The 13,021-nt window shown below is 75.1% G+C and overlaps 1 protein-coding gene across 4 annotated transcripts in view; it reads left to right on the top strand.

Annotated features, from left to right (window-relative positions):
- AATK (apoptosis associated tyrosine kinase) overlaps window positions 1–13,021 on the top strand; it is a 29,883-nt gene that overhangs the window by 15,649 nt on the left and 1,213 nt on the right. The window contains exons 2-13 of one of the 4 annotated variants that reach the window (XM_058284858.2): window positions 391–524; window positions 2,491–2,638; window positions 4,432–4,511; window positions 4,934–5,052; window positions 5,407–5,494; window positions 6,125–6,258; window positions 7,317–7,401; window positions 7,473–7,594; window positions 8,951–9,100; window positions 9,444–11,907; window positions 12,073–12,184; window positions 12,418–12,612. In XM_058284858.2, the coding sequence (XP_058140841.1) occupies window positions 391–524; window positions 2,491–2,638; window positions 4,432–4,511; window positions 4,934–5,052; window positions 5,407–5,494; window positions 6,125–6,258; window positions 7,317–7,401; window positions 7,473–7,594; window positions 8,951–9,100; window positions 9,444–11,907; window positions 12,073–12,184; window positions 12,418–12,612 (3,831 nt within the window). Of the gene's footprint in view, window positions 1–390; window positions 1,689–2,490; window positions 2,639–4,431; window positions 4,512–4,933; window positions 5,053–5,406; window positions 5,495–6,124; window positions 6,271–7,316; window positions 7,402–7,472; window positions 7,595–8,950; window positions 9,101–9,443; window positions 11,908–12,072; window positions 12,185–12,417; window positions 12,613–13,021 lie in introns of those variants that run through there. The other 3 variants (XM_058284857.2, XM_058284856.2, XM_058284859.2) reach the window with 3 other exon arrangements.

The following is a 13,021-nucleotide window of genomic DNA, read 5'->3' as shown; positions in this document are numbered from 1 at the left end:
AGCCGCCGGCGCCCCCCACTTGGCACGGCCTGTGTCCCCCGTCCCCCCATCGCCTTGGACCTCTGCCCCTGCAGCACCCGCAGCCTCGGCCACAGCAAGCCGCGGGGCGGCCACAGAGGGCGGTGGCGGACGGGAGTCCAGGCGGTGACGAGACCCCCGCCCCGGGCCGCCGGGGAGCCGGGAGGGCTGGGGACGCGCTTTGCCAGACCCACGGCCCCGCGTGCGGCCACAGCGGCGCCCAGCGGCGGATCGCGGCACTGCAGGCCCCGCGGGTCCTGGCTGGCCTCTCGGGTCCGGGCCCCGGGGCGGCGAGTGTCGGGGCCGGGGGTCCCTGGGGTGGGCCCCGCGGTGAGGACGCTGCCCCCCGCCGTAACCGCTGACCTCCCGCAGACGGCGCCCCGCTCAGCGAGCTCTCCTGGCCGTCGTCGCTCGCCGTGGTGGCCGTGTCCTTCTCGGGGCTGCTGGCCGTCGTCGTCCTCATGCTGGCCTGCCTGTGCTGCAAGAAGGGTGGCATCGGGTTCAAGGTGAGCTGGCCCCGTCCTCGGCCCGCGACCTGCCGTCCCAGGCTCCCCTGCGGCTCTCGGGAGCCCTCGGCCGCTGCTCCCCCACTTCAGGGGCTCCAGGTGCTGTGGACCAGGGGTCACGGGGCCTCCCGAGCCTGCGTGGCTCCCAGAGTCCCTGACTTCCTGCAGAGGAGGAGCTCTCCCCCCCACAGGGGACCCCCAAATCCCCCACATTCAAATCCACTAGGGGACATGGAAGCTTCCCGAAACCACCTCCTGCCTGGAACTGCCTCCGTCCAGGCTGCTCCTGCCCCGGGGAAGACCTGGGGCAGGTGCTCGAGGCCCGGCGGCCGCTGACAGCGGGGGGCAGGTGGCACTGGGGGCGCAGGTGGACGGCGGGCCCCGGGCGGTTACCCCTGCTGGATTCTAGAGCTGCTGGGGGGTCTCCTGGGCGTCTCCTGGGGTGCAATTTGCCCCACCCCAAAGGCCACGTGCCCACAGCTGCCCTACTGCGCTCCATGGGAGGAACTGGGCAGGCAGCTCCGAGCGCCCGGGGGCTGCCCCCTGCCCACGTGCAGCCAGCTGCCCCCGGCCATTCACACGCCCCGCTGGGGGGCGGAGGGCAGGCTCCTGTCCCGAGAGGTGGGGGCGCCCCTGTCCCCCACAGTCTGGGTGGGAGGAGCCTGTGCACCGGAGCCCAGAGGCCCCAGATGCATTTTGGGGGCCTCTCCATTGGGGCCACCTGCTCTCCTGGGGGACCCACCCCAGCCCCCACTTTAGGGAGGCAGCCTGAGACACACCACCCTCCCCACGCCATGTCACAGTTGGAGGCCGCGGGGGACCCAGCCCTTGGTGCACAGAGCATTGTGGGGGGCTGTGGCCCCCGCCGGGGTGCTTCTTCCTGGCCCCCGTCGGGGGCCCTGGACCAGAGCTGCAGGGCGCACGGCGAGGGGGGGCCCTGGAGAAGGAGGCCCCGGCGCGGGCCGGCGGCGGCCCCTCCTACCCATGCCCCCTCACGGCCTGAGAACTCCGTGCCCGGAACATTCCAGCGCCAGAGGGCGGCCAGGCCACGCGGGCGCCTCCCGGAGCGGCGCTGGGGCGCGGCAGGCAGCCATGCTCACGCTGGCCTACCTGCTGGGCCGCGCCGCCGCGCGCGTCCGGGCGCCCCCCGGGCAGCCTGCCCAGGTACGGGCGGGACCCTCCCCCGAGGGCCGGGCGGTGGGTGGGGGCGGCCCCAGGTGGGGGGCGGGGGCAGAGGCTCTTCCTGACCCTGGGGAGGGGCCCGCGGTCCGGTGGGTCGTCCTCCCCGACAGGCTGGGCAGCGGGGGACTCCCCCTCTGCGCAGCTGAGGAAGCAATGCCCGGGGAGGGCCTGTCCGGGGAAGGGACTTGTTTTTGGGGTACCGCTGCTCTAAGCAAGCCCCGGAGACTTGGGCTTCCCGTTTAGGGATGCGAGCCGGGCGGCGGTGGCTCCTGAGGAGTCTGGGGGCGCTGGGGGGGTGGGCGTGGGCGGTGGCTGCCCGGGCGGAGGGTGGGGGGTGCAGCAGTGCCCGGCTCCTTGTCGGGGAGGCGGGGGGCACTTAGTTGCGATGACGTCGGGGCGGGTGGGGGTGGAGCCCCTCTCCCACTCCCCAGCGGTCCCTCAGGCGTCTGCGCCCTGCTGGGGTGCCACGAGGTCTTGGGGGGCCGCTGCAGGCCTCAGCCCCTCGCCTGGGCCCTCTGCTCCCAGCCCTGCCTGCAGCCACCTGCCCCCGGGGGCTGGCCCGGGCCGGAGCCTGGCAGGGCGTGCGCGGTGGGCTCTGGGCTGCGCTGGGGGCTGGCCTCCGCGCTCTCGCTCTGGGGGCTGCTCCTCTGGGTCAGGACCCCTCGGGGGGGGGGGGCAGCGGCCGGGTGCTGGGGGGAGGGGCACTGCCCTTGTCCCACCTCCCGCCAGCCCCCAGCGGGAGCCCGGGAGGCTGGAGAGCTCAGGGGGCGGTGCTGCCCCGCAGGAGTTCGAGAATGCCGAGGGGGACGAGTACGCGGCCGACGGCTCGGCCCAGGGGTCCCCGGCGGCCGCGGCGCCCAGCGGGCCCGACGTGTACATCCTGCCGCTCACCGAGGTCTCCCTGCCCATGGCCAAGCAGCCGGGGCGCTCAGGTGAGTGGGCCTGGGGAGGGCTGCACCCCGGACCCAGCCATCCTCGCCCCCAAGGGTGGGCCCCGGGGCGGGGCTGCCCGGCTCCCTGGTGGGGGGGCCACCCACAGGCACCCCCAGGTGCCCGACCCCGATTCCCGCCCCCGCGGCGCAGGGACACAGGCCCCATTGTGTGCGCAGGGCGCAGCCCACCCACGCGGGGGCAGCGGCGGGTGGGGCCTCGAGGTGGGCGGGGCCTTTCCCCGCACAGGCGGGACCGAGAAGGGCTCAGAGGTACAGGGGCTTCTCCCCCGGCCACAGCCTGCCCTCTGCCACGTACCCCCGCCCCCCGCTCTGACCAGGCAGACAGGGAGATGCCGGATGCCCCCGTGGCAGGACCCCCAGTTCCGTTCTGGGGCCCGGTGGTGTGGGGGGCTTGGGCTGCTGATCTGAGCACCTGCCAAGAAATGAGGGGGGCAGGGGTGGGCCAGGGAGCTGAGTTGGGGGGCCCCTGGGGGCTCTGAGCAAGCCCCCACAGGTATCCCAAGCTGCTCTGCTCCCTGCCTTCCTATGCAAGAACCCCGCCTTCCGCACGGGCTGGGGTGCGGGGCCCAGCACAGACGGGGGCAGGGCGTTCCCACCACACCTGCTCCCCAGAAGGGGGGGACGCAGGTGGCAGAACTTGGGCTGAGTCCCCCGTGTCCTGCCGGCCGAGTCCCCGGGCTTCCTGGATGGGGGGGCCGGCTGGGCCCCGCTGGACAATGGGGGGGCCGGCCACCGCCCAGGGGCTCTGCCCTTCGGGGCCAGGGACGCCGCGGAGGCCGGTGCAGCCTCTGCGTTTCTGGGTGTGCCCTGTCTCGGGGGAGGGGGGCTGGGGTGATGCTGAGAGGTCAGCCGGGGGAGGGCCGGGGCCTCTGCAAGCACTGCCCCCTTGGGCGACCCTCGGCCCGCCCCGGCCAGCGCAGTCCCCCGTGGGGCTGGGGGTTCCTCCATGGCTTCTGCCTCCACGAGCCCCTCGACCACCTCTGAGCGCTCACGGACCCCAGGGCTGGAGAGGGGGTGCAGACAGGCTGGGCCCAGGAGGAGGGACCCTGACCACGGGGCCCCGGGGGCCTTTCCTGGGGGTCTCCGGCCCCTGCCCCGTGCCGTCCCAGCACCCAGCCCCCTCCCCACTGCTTTCAACCCCCCTGCCCCGGCTTCCGGGCAGCCTGCGTGGGAGAGAATTTGGGGAATGCCTCCGTGAGTGGGCTCGGGGGCCCCAACCAGCCTGGCCCTTCCTCCGCTGACTCCCCCTCCTGCTTGCAGGGAGAATGGGCCCAGTGTGCCCAGTACAGGGCTGTGCCAAGCAGCCCCCAACAAAGGGCCTTTGGTCGCCTGGCGCCGGGATGCCAGCCTGCGGCAGGGGTGAGGGGCGGGGCGGGTGGGGAGGGGCCGGGGCGGGGACAGGCTGCGCCAGGGCCTCCTCCATGGCACAGCCTCTGCCTGGCCATTCTGCCTGCCCAGCGGTGCCCGGCCGGGGGCTCCTGGCTCTGGCCTCCATCTCTTGCCCACCCTGCCTGTCCCTGCGGCTCTGGGCACCCCTTTCCCAGACTTGCCCGGAAGATGCCCGGGTGGGCCCTGCAGACCCGGGGCTCTCCTGGGCCACGGCCGCCCCTGCCCCCGGGAGGCTCCTGATGGCCGCCCCCAGGCGTTGCCCCTTGCTGGCGCCGGGGCTCAGGGTGGCCCCCAGAGCAGCCACGCAGGCAGCCCCTGGAGGGGCCGGGTGGGGGGAGGGGAGGGAGGGGAGCCGGGGTCCTGAGCCCCCTGCCCCGTCCCAGTCCAGCTCCTCAAGTCCGCAGACCTGGGCCGGCACAGCCTCCTCTACCTGAAGGAGATCGGCCACGGCTGGTTCGGGAAGGTGAGTGGCCGTCCTGGGGGTGCTGGGGGGAGTGTGCTCCTGGGACCCCTGCCCTGGGCCCTCCTCGTCGGGCTGCTCGGGCTGGCGCAGCCCCTTCTCGTGGGTCCTGGCGTGCGAGCTGCTGGGGGGCGCCTGTTGGGGCGGGACGGGGTCATCTTGGGCCTGCTTCTCCCCTGACCCCGGCCTGGCAGGGCCCCGGGTTCTCTCTTCTTCACCGCGGACCCCTAGAGAGCCGAGAGCAGCTGGGGCACTTGGGGAAGCCGAACACAAACGGCTCCCGATGTGACACCAGACGTGTCCCTGGGGAGGGATCCAGAACCCATTTTGCAGACGGATAAACCGAGGCACTGAGAGAGAAACGGCCTGTCTTGGGTGCCTGGGGAGGGGAGGGGGCGGGCGCGCGGTGACGCCGTGGCCGGCAGGTGTTCCTGGGCGAGGTGCACTCGGGCGCCGGCAGCGCGCAGGTGGTGGTGAGGGAGCTGACGGCCAGCGCCAGCGTGCAGGAGCAGGCGCAGTTCCTGGAGGAGGCGCAGCCCTACAGGTGCGCGGCCCCGCACCTGCCGGCCGGGGGGGGGACAGACGGGCCCTCCAGAGCTGGCAGGTGGGGGGCAGAGAGGGTGGGGCTGCCCTGGGGGCAGTGGGCCCTGGAGACAAAGGGAGCTCTGTGCAGCCCACCCGGCTCCGCCTCCCGCGAGCCCACCCCTCCTCTCCCCTGCCCCTCCCCTCCCCTGCCCGCCTACGAGGCCCCAGGGGCCCTGGCCCTGGAGGACCCTGCCCCTCCCCTGCCCCATCCCTCCTGCCCCTGGGGGGGGCCGCCTCTCCCCCTCCCCCTGCCCCGCCCCTGAGGGGCCGGCCTCCCCTCCCCCTGCCCGCCTACACCGCCCGTCGCCCCCAGGGCCCTGCAGCACACCAACCTGCTCCAGTGCCTGGCCCAGTGCGCGGAGGTGACCCCCTACCTGCTGGTCATGGAGTTCTGCCCGCTGGTGAGTGGGACCCCGTCTGCTGAGGGGGCCGCGCCCCTCCACCATCCCCTGCACAAGCCGCCTCGGGGAGGAAGGGAGGAGGCCGGGAGCCAGCCCCCGCCATGGGCTCGTCACCCCCTACAGCAGGGTCCCGGGACCTGCCCCCCCTCTTACAAGAGGCCTGTGTCTCTGCGGAACGTGATGGTGGCATTAGCGGGGAGTACGGGGGGCCCCGGGCGGCCGGGGGGCTCCCTCCCCACTCGCTGCCGGCTCCATGCCTCACGTTGTAGCTGCATTCCCGGGCGCCCTCTGCGCCCCCGGAGCACAGGGCGCCAGGTCCCGGCCGAGCTGCCGCCCTCACAAGGCCGCCCTGCAACCTCCGCTGCGGGACGCAGGCTGCCGCGGTGACCTCCGGGGCTGCAGAGCTTGGGGTGCGGCCGGCTGACCCTGGGGTCGCCGTCTCCGGGGTCCCTGCTGGGGCAGCGCCCCCAGAGAGCCGAGGCTGCTCTGATTCTTGGGCCCCGGCCCCCCAGGCCTGTGGGGTCGCCGTGGATCGTGGGGGGTGCAGGACCGTGGCAGGCGTGCTCCTGGGGGCAGCGTTGTCATGGCGACAGGTGACGGTGGTGTGCCCTCCCCCCCCCCCCCCCGCAGGGGGACCTCAAGGGCTACCTGCGGAGCTGCCGGGCGGCCGAGGCGGCGGCGCCCGACCCGCTGACCTTGCAGCGCATGGCCTGCGAGGTGGCCTGCGGCGTCCTGCACCTGCACAGCCACAGCTACGTGCACAGGTGAGGGCACAGGTGAGGCCTGGGCTGGGCAGGGCCGCCGCGGAAGGGGGCAGGGGCCCTCGAGCACGCGGGGCGGGGACTCAGCGGGTGGGCCGCGGGAGGGGATGGCACCGACGAGGGAGCTCGGGGGGCTCGGGCTTAGCGGGGGGAGGAGATGGAGCCCCCCATGGCAGGCCTGGGTCCCCTCCCCGCAGTGAGGGTGCAGGGGCCGCGGCCGGGGGAACGCGGGGGAACTTGCCGGAAGCCGCGGAGACGGAGGCGCGGCCCCGCCAGCCGGGCCGTCCTCCTCGACAACATCCTGGTGCTGCCGAGTGATGGCACAGCGACTCCAGCATCAGTGATTTTGTTGAAGAGGGCGGCCCCCAGCCTCCCGCCCGCCCCGCGCCCCCAGCCCCTGGCCGCCCCGCACGCCCCTTCCGCCCGCCCCGGCGGCGCCCCCGGCCCCGCGCCCTCGGCGCACGGCAGGCCTCCCCCGGGGGGAGCACGAGCTGGGCCCGCCCCCCAGAGTCCCCAGACCCCCGACGCGGGGGCCATAAGGCGGGTGTGCATCGCCCCCTTGGCCCCGGGGCCTGGCGCCCCCAAATGCCCACGTGCCCACCAGGCAGGCGGGGGCGGAAGCCAGCAGCCTGCGGCCGGCGGCTGGACCAGAGGGGGTGGCGGGTCACCCACACGCCGACCTCACGCCTGTCCTGGGCCGGGAGGAGGGCCGGTCCCCGGCCCTGTGTGACAGTGCCAGCGCCCCTGAAAGTGGACGCTGGCTGCCGGCCCTGGGGACCCTCGGGGGCACTGAGGGTGGCGGCTGTGGGGGAATTCAGGTCAGCGCACTGTCCAGGGAGAGGCGGGTCGGGTGGGACCCGCGCCGGCCGGGCCAGGCCTCCTCTGCTCAGTGAGGCTGGGGTCCCGGCCCGAGCTGGGAGCAGGCGGGGGGCTGGGCAAAGGGCAGGGCAGGCGGCCTCCCAGACGCCCCGAGCCCGGAGGCGGGCGGCGGCAGGGGTGCTGAGCAGGGCCCCCGGGGCCCGCTGACCCCGGCGCCCGCTGACCCCGCCTCCCGCCCCCAGCGACCTGGCCCTGCGGAACTGCCTGCTGGCGGCCGACCTGACGGTGAAGATCGGCGACTACGGGCTGTCCCGCTGCAGATACAGGGTGAGCGGCCCCCGGGCGCCCCTGCCCCCGCCGCCGGGCGCGGCCCCGCGCTGACCGCCCGCGTGCCGCAGGAGGACTACCTGGTGACGGCCGACCAGCTGTGGGTGCCGCTGCGCTGGATCGCGCCCGAGCTCGTGGACGAGGTGCACGGCAACCTGCTCGTGGTGGACCAGACCAAGGCCAGCAACGTGTGGTGCGTGCGGGGGCCGCGCGGCGGGGGCTGGGGGCTGCGTGGTGGGCGCAGGGGCCGCGCGGCGGGGGCTGGGGGCTGCATGGTGGGTGCAGGAGCCGCATGGTGGGCACAGGGGCCGCGCGGTGGGCGTTGGGGGCCACGCGGTGGGCATTGGGGGCCGCGCGGCGGGGGCTGGGGGCTGCATGGTGGGTGCAGGGGCCGCGCGGTGGGCGCTGGAGGCTGCGCGGTGGGCGCGGGGCCCGCAAAGCTGGGGGCTCCCCGGCCGGGGTGGGGGGTGGGCCGGCGTGTTGGTGGGCGTTGGTGGGCGCAGGGGTCCCCTGGGCGTTCTGGAGTCGCCCTGCAGTCACAGCAGATGCCGCTCGGGGCCCGGGGCTGCCCTTGGCAGGGTTGGGGTCCCCTGGGCCGACACCCACAAACATAAGGGCCAACGCACAGTTAGGCTCAGAAGCGCCGGGACCAGCAGGGGGCAGGCAGGCGTTTCCCTGGGGGCTCTGGGGCATGATCCGGCCCTTGTTTCGGGTCTCGGGGGAGGGGAGGAGGCGGGGGGGGGGGGCTGGGCCTCTCCCCTGCGGCAGCCTGGGAGCCCCCCTGGTCTGCGCCCTTCCTGGGCCCCTGCAGCCCGGGACAGGCCCTCGGTCCCCACCCTGTGGCCGCCAGGGGTCAGGGGTCAGGGGCCGAGGTGGCCCTGGGGGCTCACGAGGCCACAGCCACCACCTCCGCTCCTGACGGGCGCAGCCTGGAGCGTTCCTGGGCCCTCCCCCGACGCCCCCAGCCGTCTCTGGTCTCTGTCCCTCCTTGGCCCTGCCCCCCCCCACCCAGCCCACGTGGGGCCTCAGGGACACGGGTGTGGCCAGCTCTGCACGTCTGCGTTCACCTCACCTCCCGGGAGAGCTGGGGGCCCCAAGGCGGGTGAAGCCGCCGTCCACAGGGAACCCCGTTCTCTTCTCCCCACCCTGCATGCTGTGCCACCCCTGCCCGTTCTCCCCCAGCCTTGCCGCCTTGGGCAGCTGCCACCCCTTCCAGGAAGCCCTCCCCGGTGCCCCCGCAGGCACGACCTGCCCCTGGACCCCTGCCGCCCCACAGGGCAGCGCCCGCACCTCGTCGTGTGTGGTTTTCAGCGTGTGCTGAAGGAACGAGTGAACGAATGAATGGGCAAACGGACGGGCGTGAGCCTGTGCAAGCCCAGTCTGGGTTTACCTGCCTTGGCCCCGCGGGCGCTGGCTCAGGCCTGGCGGGTGGCGCATCCCGGGCACCGACTGAATGAGCAGGGAGCCGTCCCAAAGGGCAGCGGGTGGCAGTGGGGCCTGCCCTGAGCTGCGCCCCCGGGGCCGTCCCTAAGCCTGGCCTCCCCCCCAGGTCGCTGGGCGTGGCCCTGTGGGAGCTCTTCGAGCTGGGCACCCAGCCCTACCCCCACCTCTCGGACCGCCAGGTGCTGGCCTACGCCGTGCGCGAGCAGCAGCTCAAACTGCCCAAGCCCCAGCTGCCGCTGCCCCTGTCGGACCGCTGGTGAGGACGCCCTGTCTGCCGGCCAGGGCGCCCCGGGCGAAGCGGGGCCTGGGTGGCTCGGCCTGGCCTCGGCTGCCCGCTGTCCCCGGCCACGGTCACCTCTGGACCCTGCCCTCTGCCCTGGCTTCTGTCCACAAGGGGAGGGTCTCTGGGCTGCAGGACAGGGAGGGGCCAGCCTGCTGGGCCCCCCTTGGGGGAGCGGGGGCCTTGGCCGGCGCCGAGCTCTGCATTGAGGACATGATCACCTTGCTTCGTGGGCTGGGTGGGGGCGTGTCGTCCGGGGGGCTCGTCCGGCTGGGCGGCCGTGGGGCAGCGGGCAGGTCTGACTGAGCGCCGTCCCCAGGTACGAGGTGATGCAGTTCTGCTGGCTGCAGCCCGAGCAGCGGCCCACGGCTGAGGAGGTGCACCTGCTGCTGTCGTACCTGTGCGCCAAGGGTGCCACCGAGGCCGAGGAGGAGTTTGAGCGGCGCTGGCGCTCACTGCGGCCCAGCGGGGGCGGCCCGGGGGCGGCGGGCCCGGCCGAGCTCGCCGTGGCCTCGTCCTTCCCGTTGCTGGAGCAGTTCTCGGGCGACGGCTTCCACGCGGACGGCGAGGACGTGCTGACAGTGACCGAGACAAGCCACGGCCTCAACTTCGAGTGCAAGTGGGAGGCCAGCCGTGGCGCCGAGGCCTTCCCGCCACCCAGCCCCGGGCGCGCCGCGCGCCTGCAGGAGCTGTGCGCCCTGGACGGCGCGCCCCCCGGCGTGGTGCCCGTGCTCAGCGCGCACAGCCCCTCAGTGGGCAGCGAGTACTTCATCCGCTTGGAGGAGCCCGCCGCTGGCCATGACCCCGACTGCGCTGGCTGCACCCGTGGCCCCGGACCTACCGCCCTGAGCCCCGACGGCGACGATGACTCGGAGGGCAGCGCGGCCACCTCGCTGGGCACCGAGCCCCTGCTGGGCGCCGCGGCCCCCGCTGACAGCCCCTGGGGCCGCTCGGGTGACTCCCCGTGCAGGGGCCGCGCCCGGGAGCCTGCCTGCCCCTCGAGCTCGCCCTCGCCCAGGGCCCTGACACTGGCGGAGCTGGGGGCCGAGGACTCGGACTGGGGCGCGGCTGCCTTCTGCCCAGCCTTTGAGGACCCGCTGGGGGCGTCCCCCTCAGGGGGCTGGGTGCTGTCGCCTGGCAGGGAGGGGCCACGGGAGGCCGAGGTCCGCAGGGCTACTCAGCACAGACACTGGCACTCCAACGCTTCTGCCAATAACAACAGCGCCAGCCGCCACCGCGGGCCGGGTCCCTGGGGGCTGGGCTACATGGACAGCTGCGTGGGCTGCTTGCCCAGCCCAGACCATGTGCCACAGACCTGGCCCGGTCACCCCCGAACCCTGACGGACCCCGGAGAGCTGCCTCCTGGACCACACGTGGCCTCCCCTGGCCAGGAGCCGGGCCACTGCCTCCCCCTCTGCCCCGCCGGGGGTCCGGCACCTGTTTCTTGTCCCATCGTGTCCCCCGGGGCGGAGGCAGCAGTGGGCGGGGATGGGGACGTGGGGGCTGAGCCCAGGCTTGCTGGGGAGGCTGGACCGCAGCCGCCCCCGCCCTCCGTGCCCTCCCCTTCCAGGGAGGTAGCCCCGCTCCCCGCGGAGGAGGCCGGCGCCCTCGCCTCCCTGCCCGCCTTGCCCACCCCTGCGGCCAGCGGCCGGGCTGATGCCGCGCCGGACCTGGCCCTCAACAGTGGGGGCAGCTCCCCCGAGCTGGAGGCGGCCGGCAGCGAGGACGAGGACACGACCGAGGCCACCTCCGGCGTCTTCACCAACCTGTCCAGCGACGGCCCGCTGGCTGACAAGCCGGACGCGCCGGCCTCCCGCTCGCTGCAGAAGCAGGTGGGGACCCCGGACTCCCTCGACTCGCTGGACATCCCGTCCTCGGCCAGCGACGGCGAGGCCTGCAGCCCGACAGCCGCGGGCACCCCCGGGGGACAGCCCCGCGCGCCCGACAGCGGCTACGACACGGAGAACTACGAGTCCCCCGAGTTTGTGCTCAAGGAGGCCCATGAGCCCGAGACCCTGGGGGAGGTGGTACCCGAGGGCGAGGGCCCCGGTCCCCAGACGCTGCGCTCTGCGCCCCTGGGCGGCCTGAGCGAGAAGAACCCCTACCGCGACTCCGCCTACTTCTCAGACCTGGAGGCCGAGCCAGAGACCCCCTCGGGCGCCCAGGAGAAGCAGGGCAGGGTCTGCAGCCCCGGGCCCGAGCCGGGCCTGGACCCCGAGAGCCCGCAGAGTCCCGGGCTGCGACCTGCGCCCACTTCCCCAGGGCCCGGGGCGCCTCTGGAGGCACCCCTGCCGCCCTCCCCAGAGGCGCCGTCCCCAGAGCCGAGTGCCTGCCTCGTGCGCCCAGGGCCCGAGTCCCCAGGGTCCCCTGAGGGGACACCCGCACGCAGCGCGGGCTGCGCCAAGTGCTTCCTGCCGAGCACGGTGCTGCCCGCAGCCGAGGGCACGGGTCGTGCGCCCCGGGAGGCGCCGCGGGGGCAGATGGCGGGCGTGGAGCGGGCCCCGCTCTGCCTGGCGCTGCCCGGGCGGCCCGAGGACGAGGAGGAGGACAGCGAGGACAGTGACGAGTCGGACGAGGAGCTGCGCTGCTACAGCGTGCAGGCGCCGAGCGACGAGAGCGAGGAGGAGGCGCCGCCCGTGCCCGTGGTGGTGGCCGAGCGCCAGGCGCGCAGCCTGCGAGGCCTGCTCAAGGGGCCCGCGCTGCTCTCCGCGCTGCAGGGCCTGGACCGCAGGAAGAAGGCCGTGTCCTTCTTCGACGACGTCACCGTCTACCTCTTCGACCAGGTGCGGGTGGCGCGGGGCGCGGAGGGGCGCGGAGGGGCGCGGGGGGGGGGGGGGTGCGGGGGGGGCGCGGGGGGGCGCGGACGCAGAGGCCCCGCCAGGCAGGGGGCGTGGGCCCGGCTCGCGGCGGCGTGATCCACGTGGTGCCTGAACGCCCCCCCCCCCCAGGAGAGCCCCACGCGCGAGCTCGGGGAGCCCCTCCCCGGCGCCCAGGAGCCGCCCCCCGCCTTCCCGGCCCGCAGCCCCGGCCCTGCCCCCGACGGCAGCACCGCGGACGAGGGTGAGCCGGCTGGGGGCGGCCGGGGCGGGGCCGCGGGGACAGGGGGCGGTGGGGGCTGCGAGGGCCGGAGCTGCGGGGCCGGGGCGGGGAGTGGGGGGGCCCGGGGCTGCGGGGGGGCGGGGCTGCGGGGCGCCGGGGCGGGGCGCGTGCGTGCGGCCTCGGAAGCGCCGGCCCCCCTCCGGCCCGGGCTGGGGGTCGCCGGTCGCGCCCACGAGTGACGGCCGCGCTCGCAGGCGGCGCTTTCGCGTGGGACGACGACTTCCCGCTGGTGCCAGCCAAGGCGGCCCTGGCGACGGCGCGGGGCGCGGGGGGCGTGCAGCCCCGGGCGGCGGCGCCCCTCCCCTTCTCCCGCTTCTCCGTCTCGCCCGCGCCCGCGTCCCGCTTCTCCATCACGCACGTCTCCGACCTGGACGCCGAGGCCGTGGGAGGTGAGCGCTGGCGGGGGCGCCCGGGGACAGCGACGCCACCACCTGCGGGGGTCGCGCGCGTTTCTGATCTTCCGCGAGGGAGGGACTTGGGGGCATCTCCGCGGGGGCTGCTTTCCTGGAGACCCGGGGGGGGGGAGGTGGCTCAGCCGCTGCTGCGGACACTTAAGTCCCCTGGTGTCAGGTGGGGCCTCAGCGCCCTCCTCACCCCCGTGCCCCCTTCTGCCTGCGCCATCTCCGAGGCCAGGCTGCCCCCTCCCGCGTGCCCCCACCCCACACGCTAGGCTCCTCGAGCCCCCACACCCCGCAGACCGGGCTCCTCCCACACCTACCCTTCCCACGCAGCTAGAGCCTGGGGGTGGGGGGCGGGCACCCAGCCTGCCTTAGTGCACGTTCAGATAAGCAGGTTGCC

This window comes from Dasypus novemcinctus, chromosome 21 (assembly GCF_030445035.2).
Source record: "Dasypus novemcinctus isolate mDasNov1 chromosome 21, mDasNov1.1.hap2, whole genome shotgun sequence".
NCBI classification, from domain to species: domain Eukaryota; kingdom Metazoa; phylum Chordata; class Mammalia; order Cingulata; family Dasypodidae; genus Dasypus; species Dasypus novemcinctus.
Note: the sequence above shows the minus strand (reverse complement) of the source record. Positions and strands in the feature narration are given on the sequence as shown.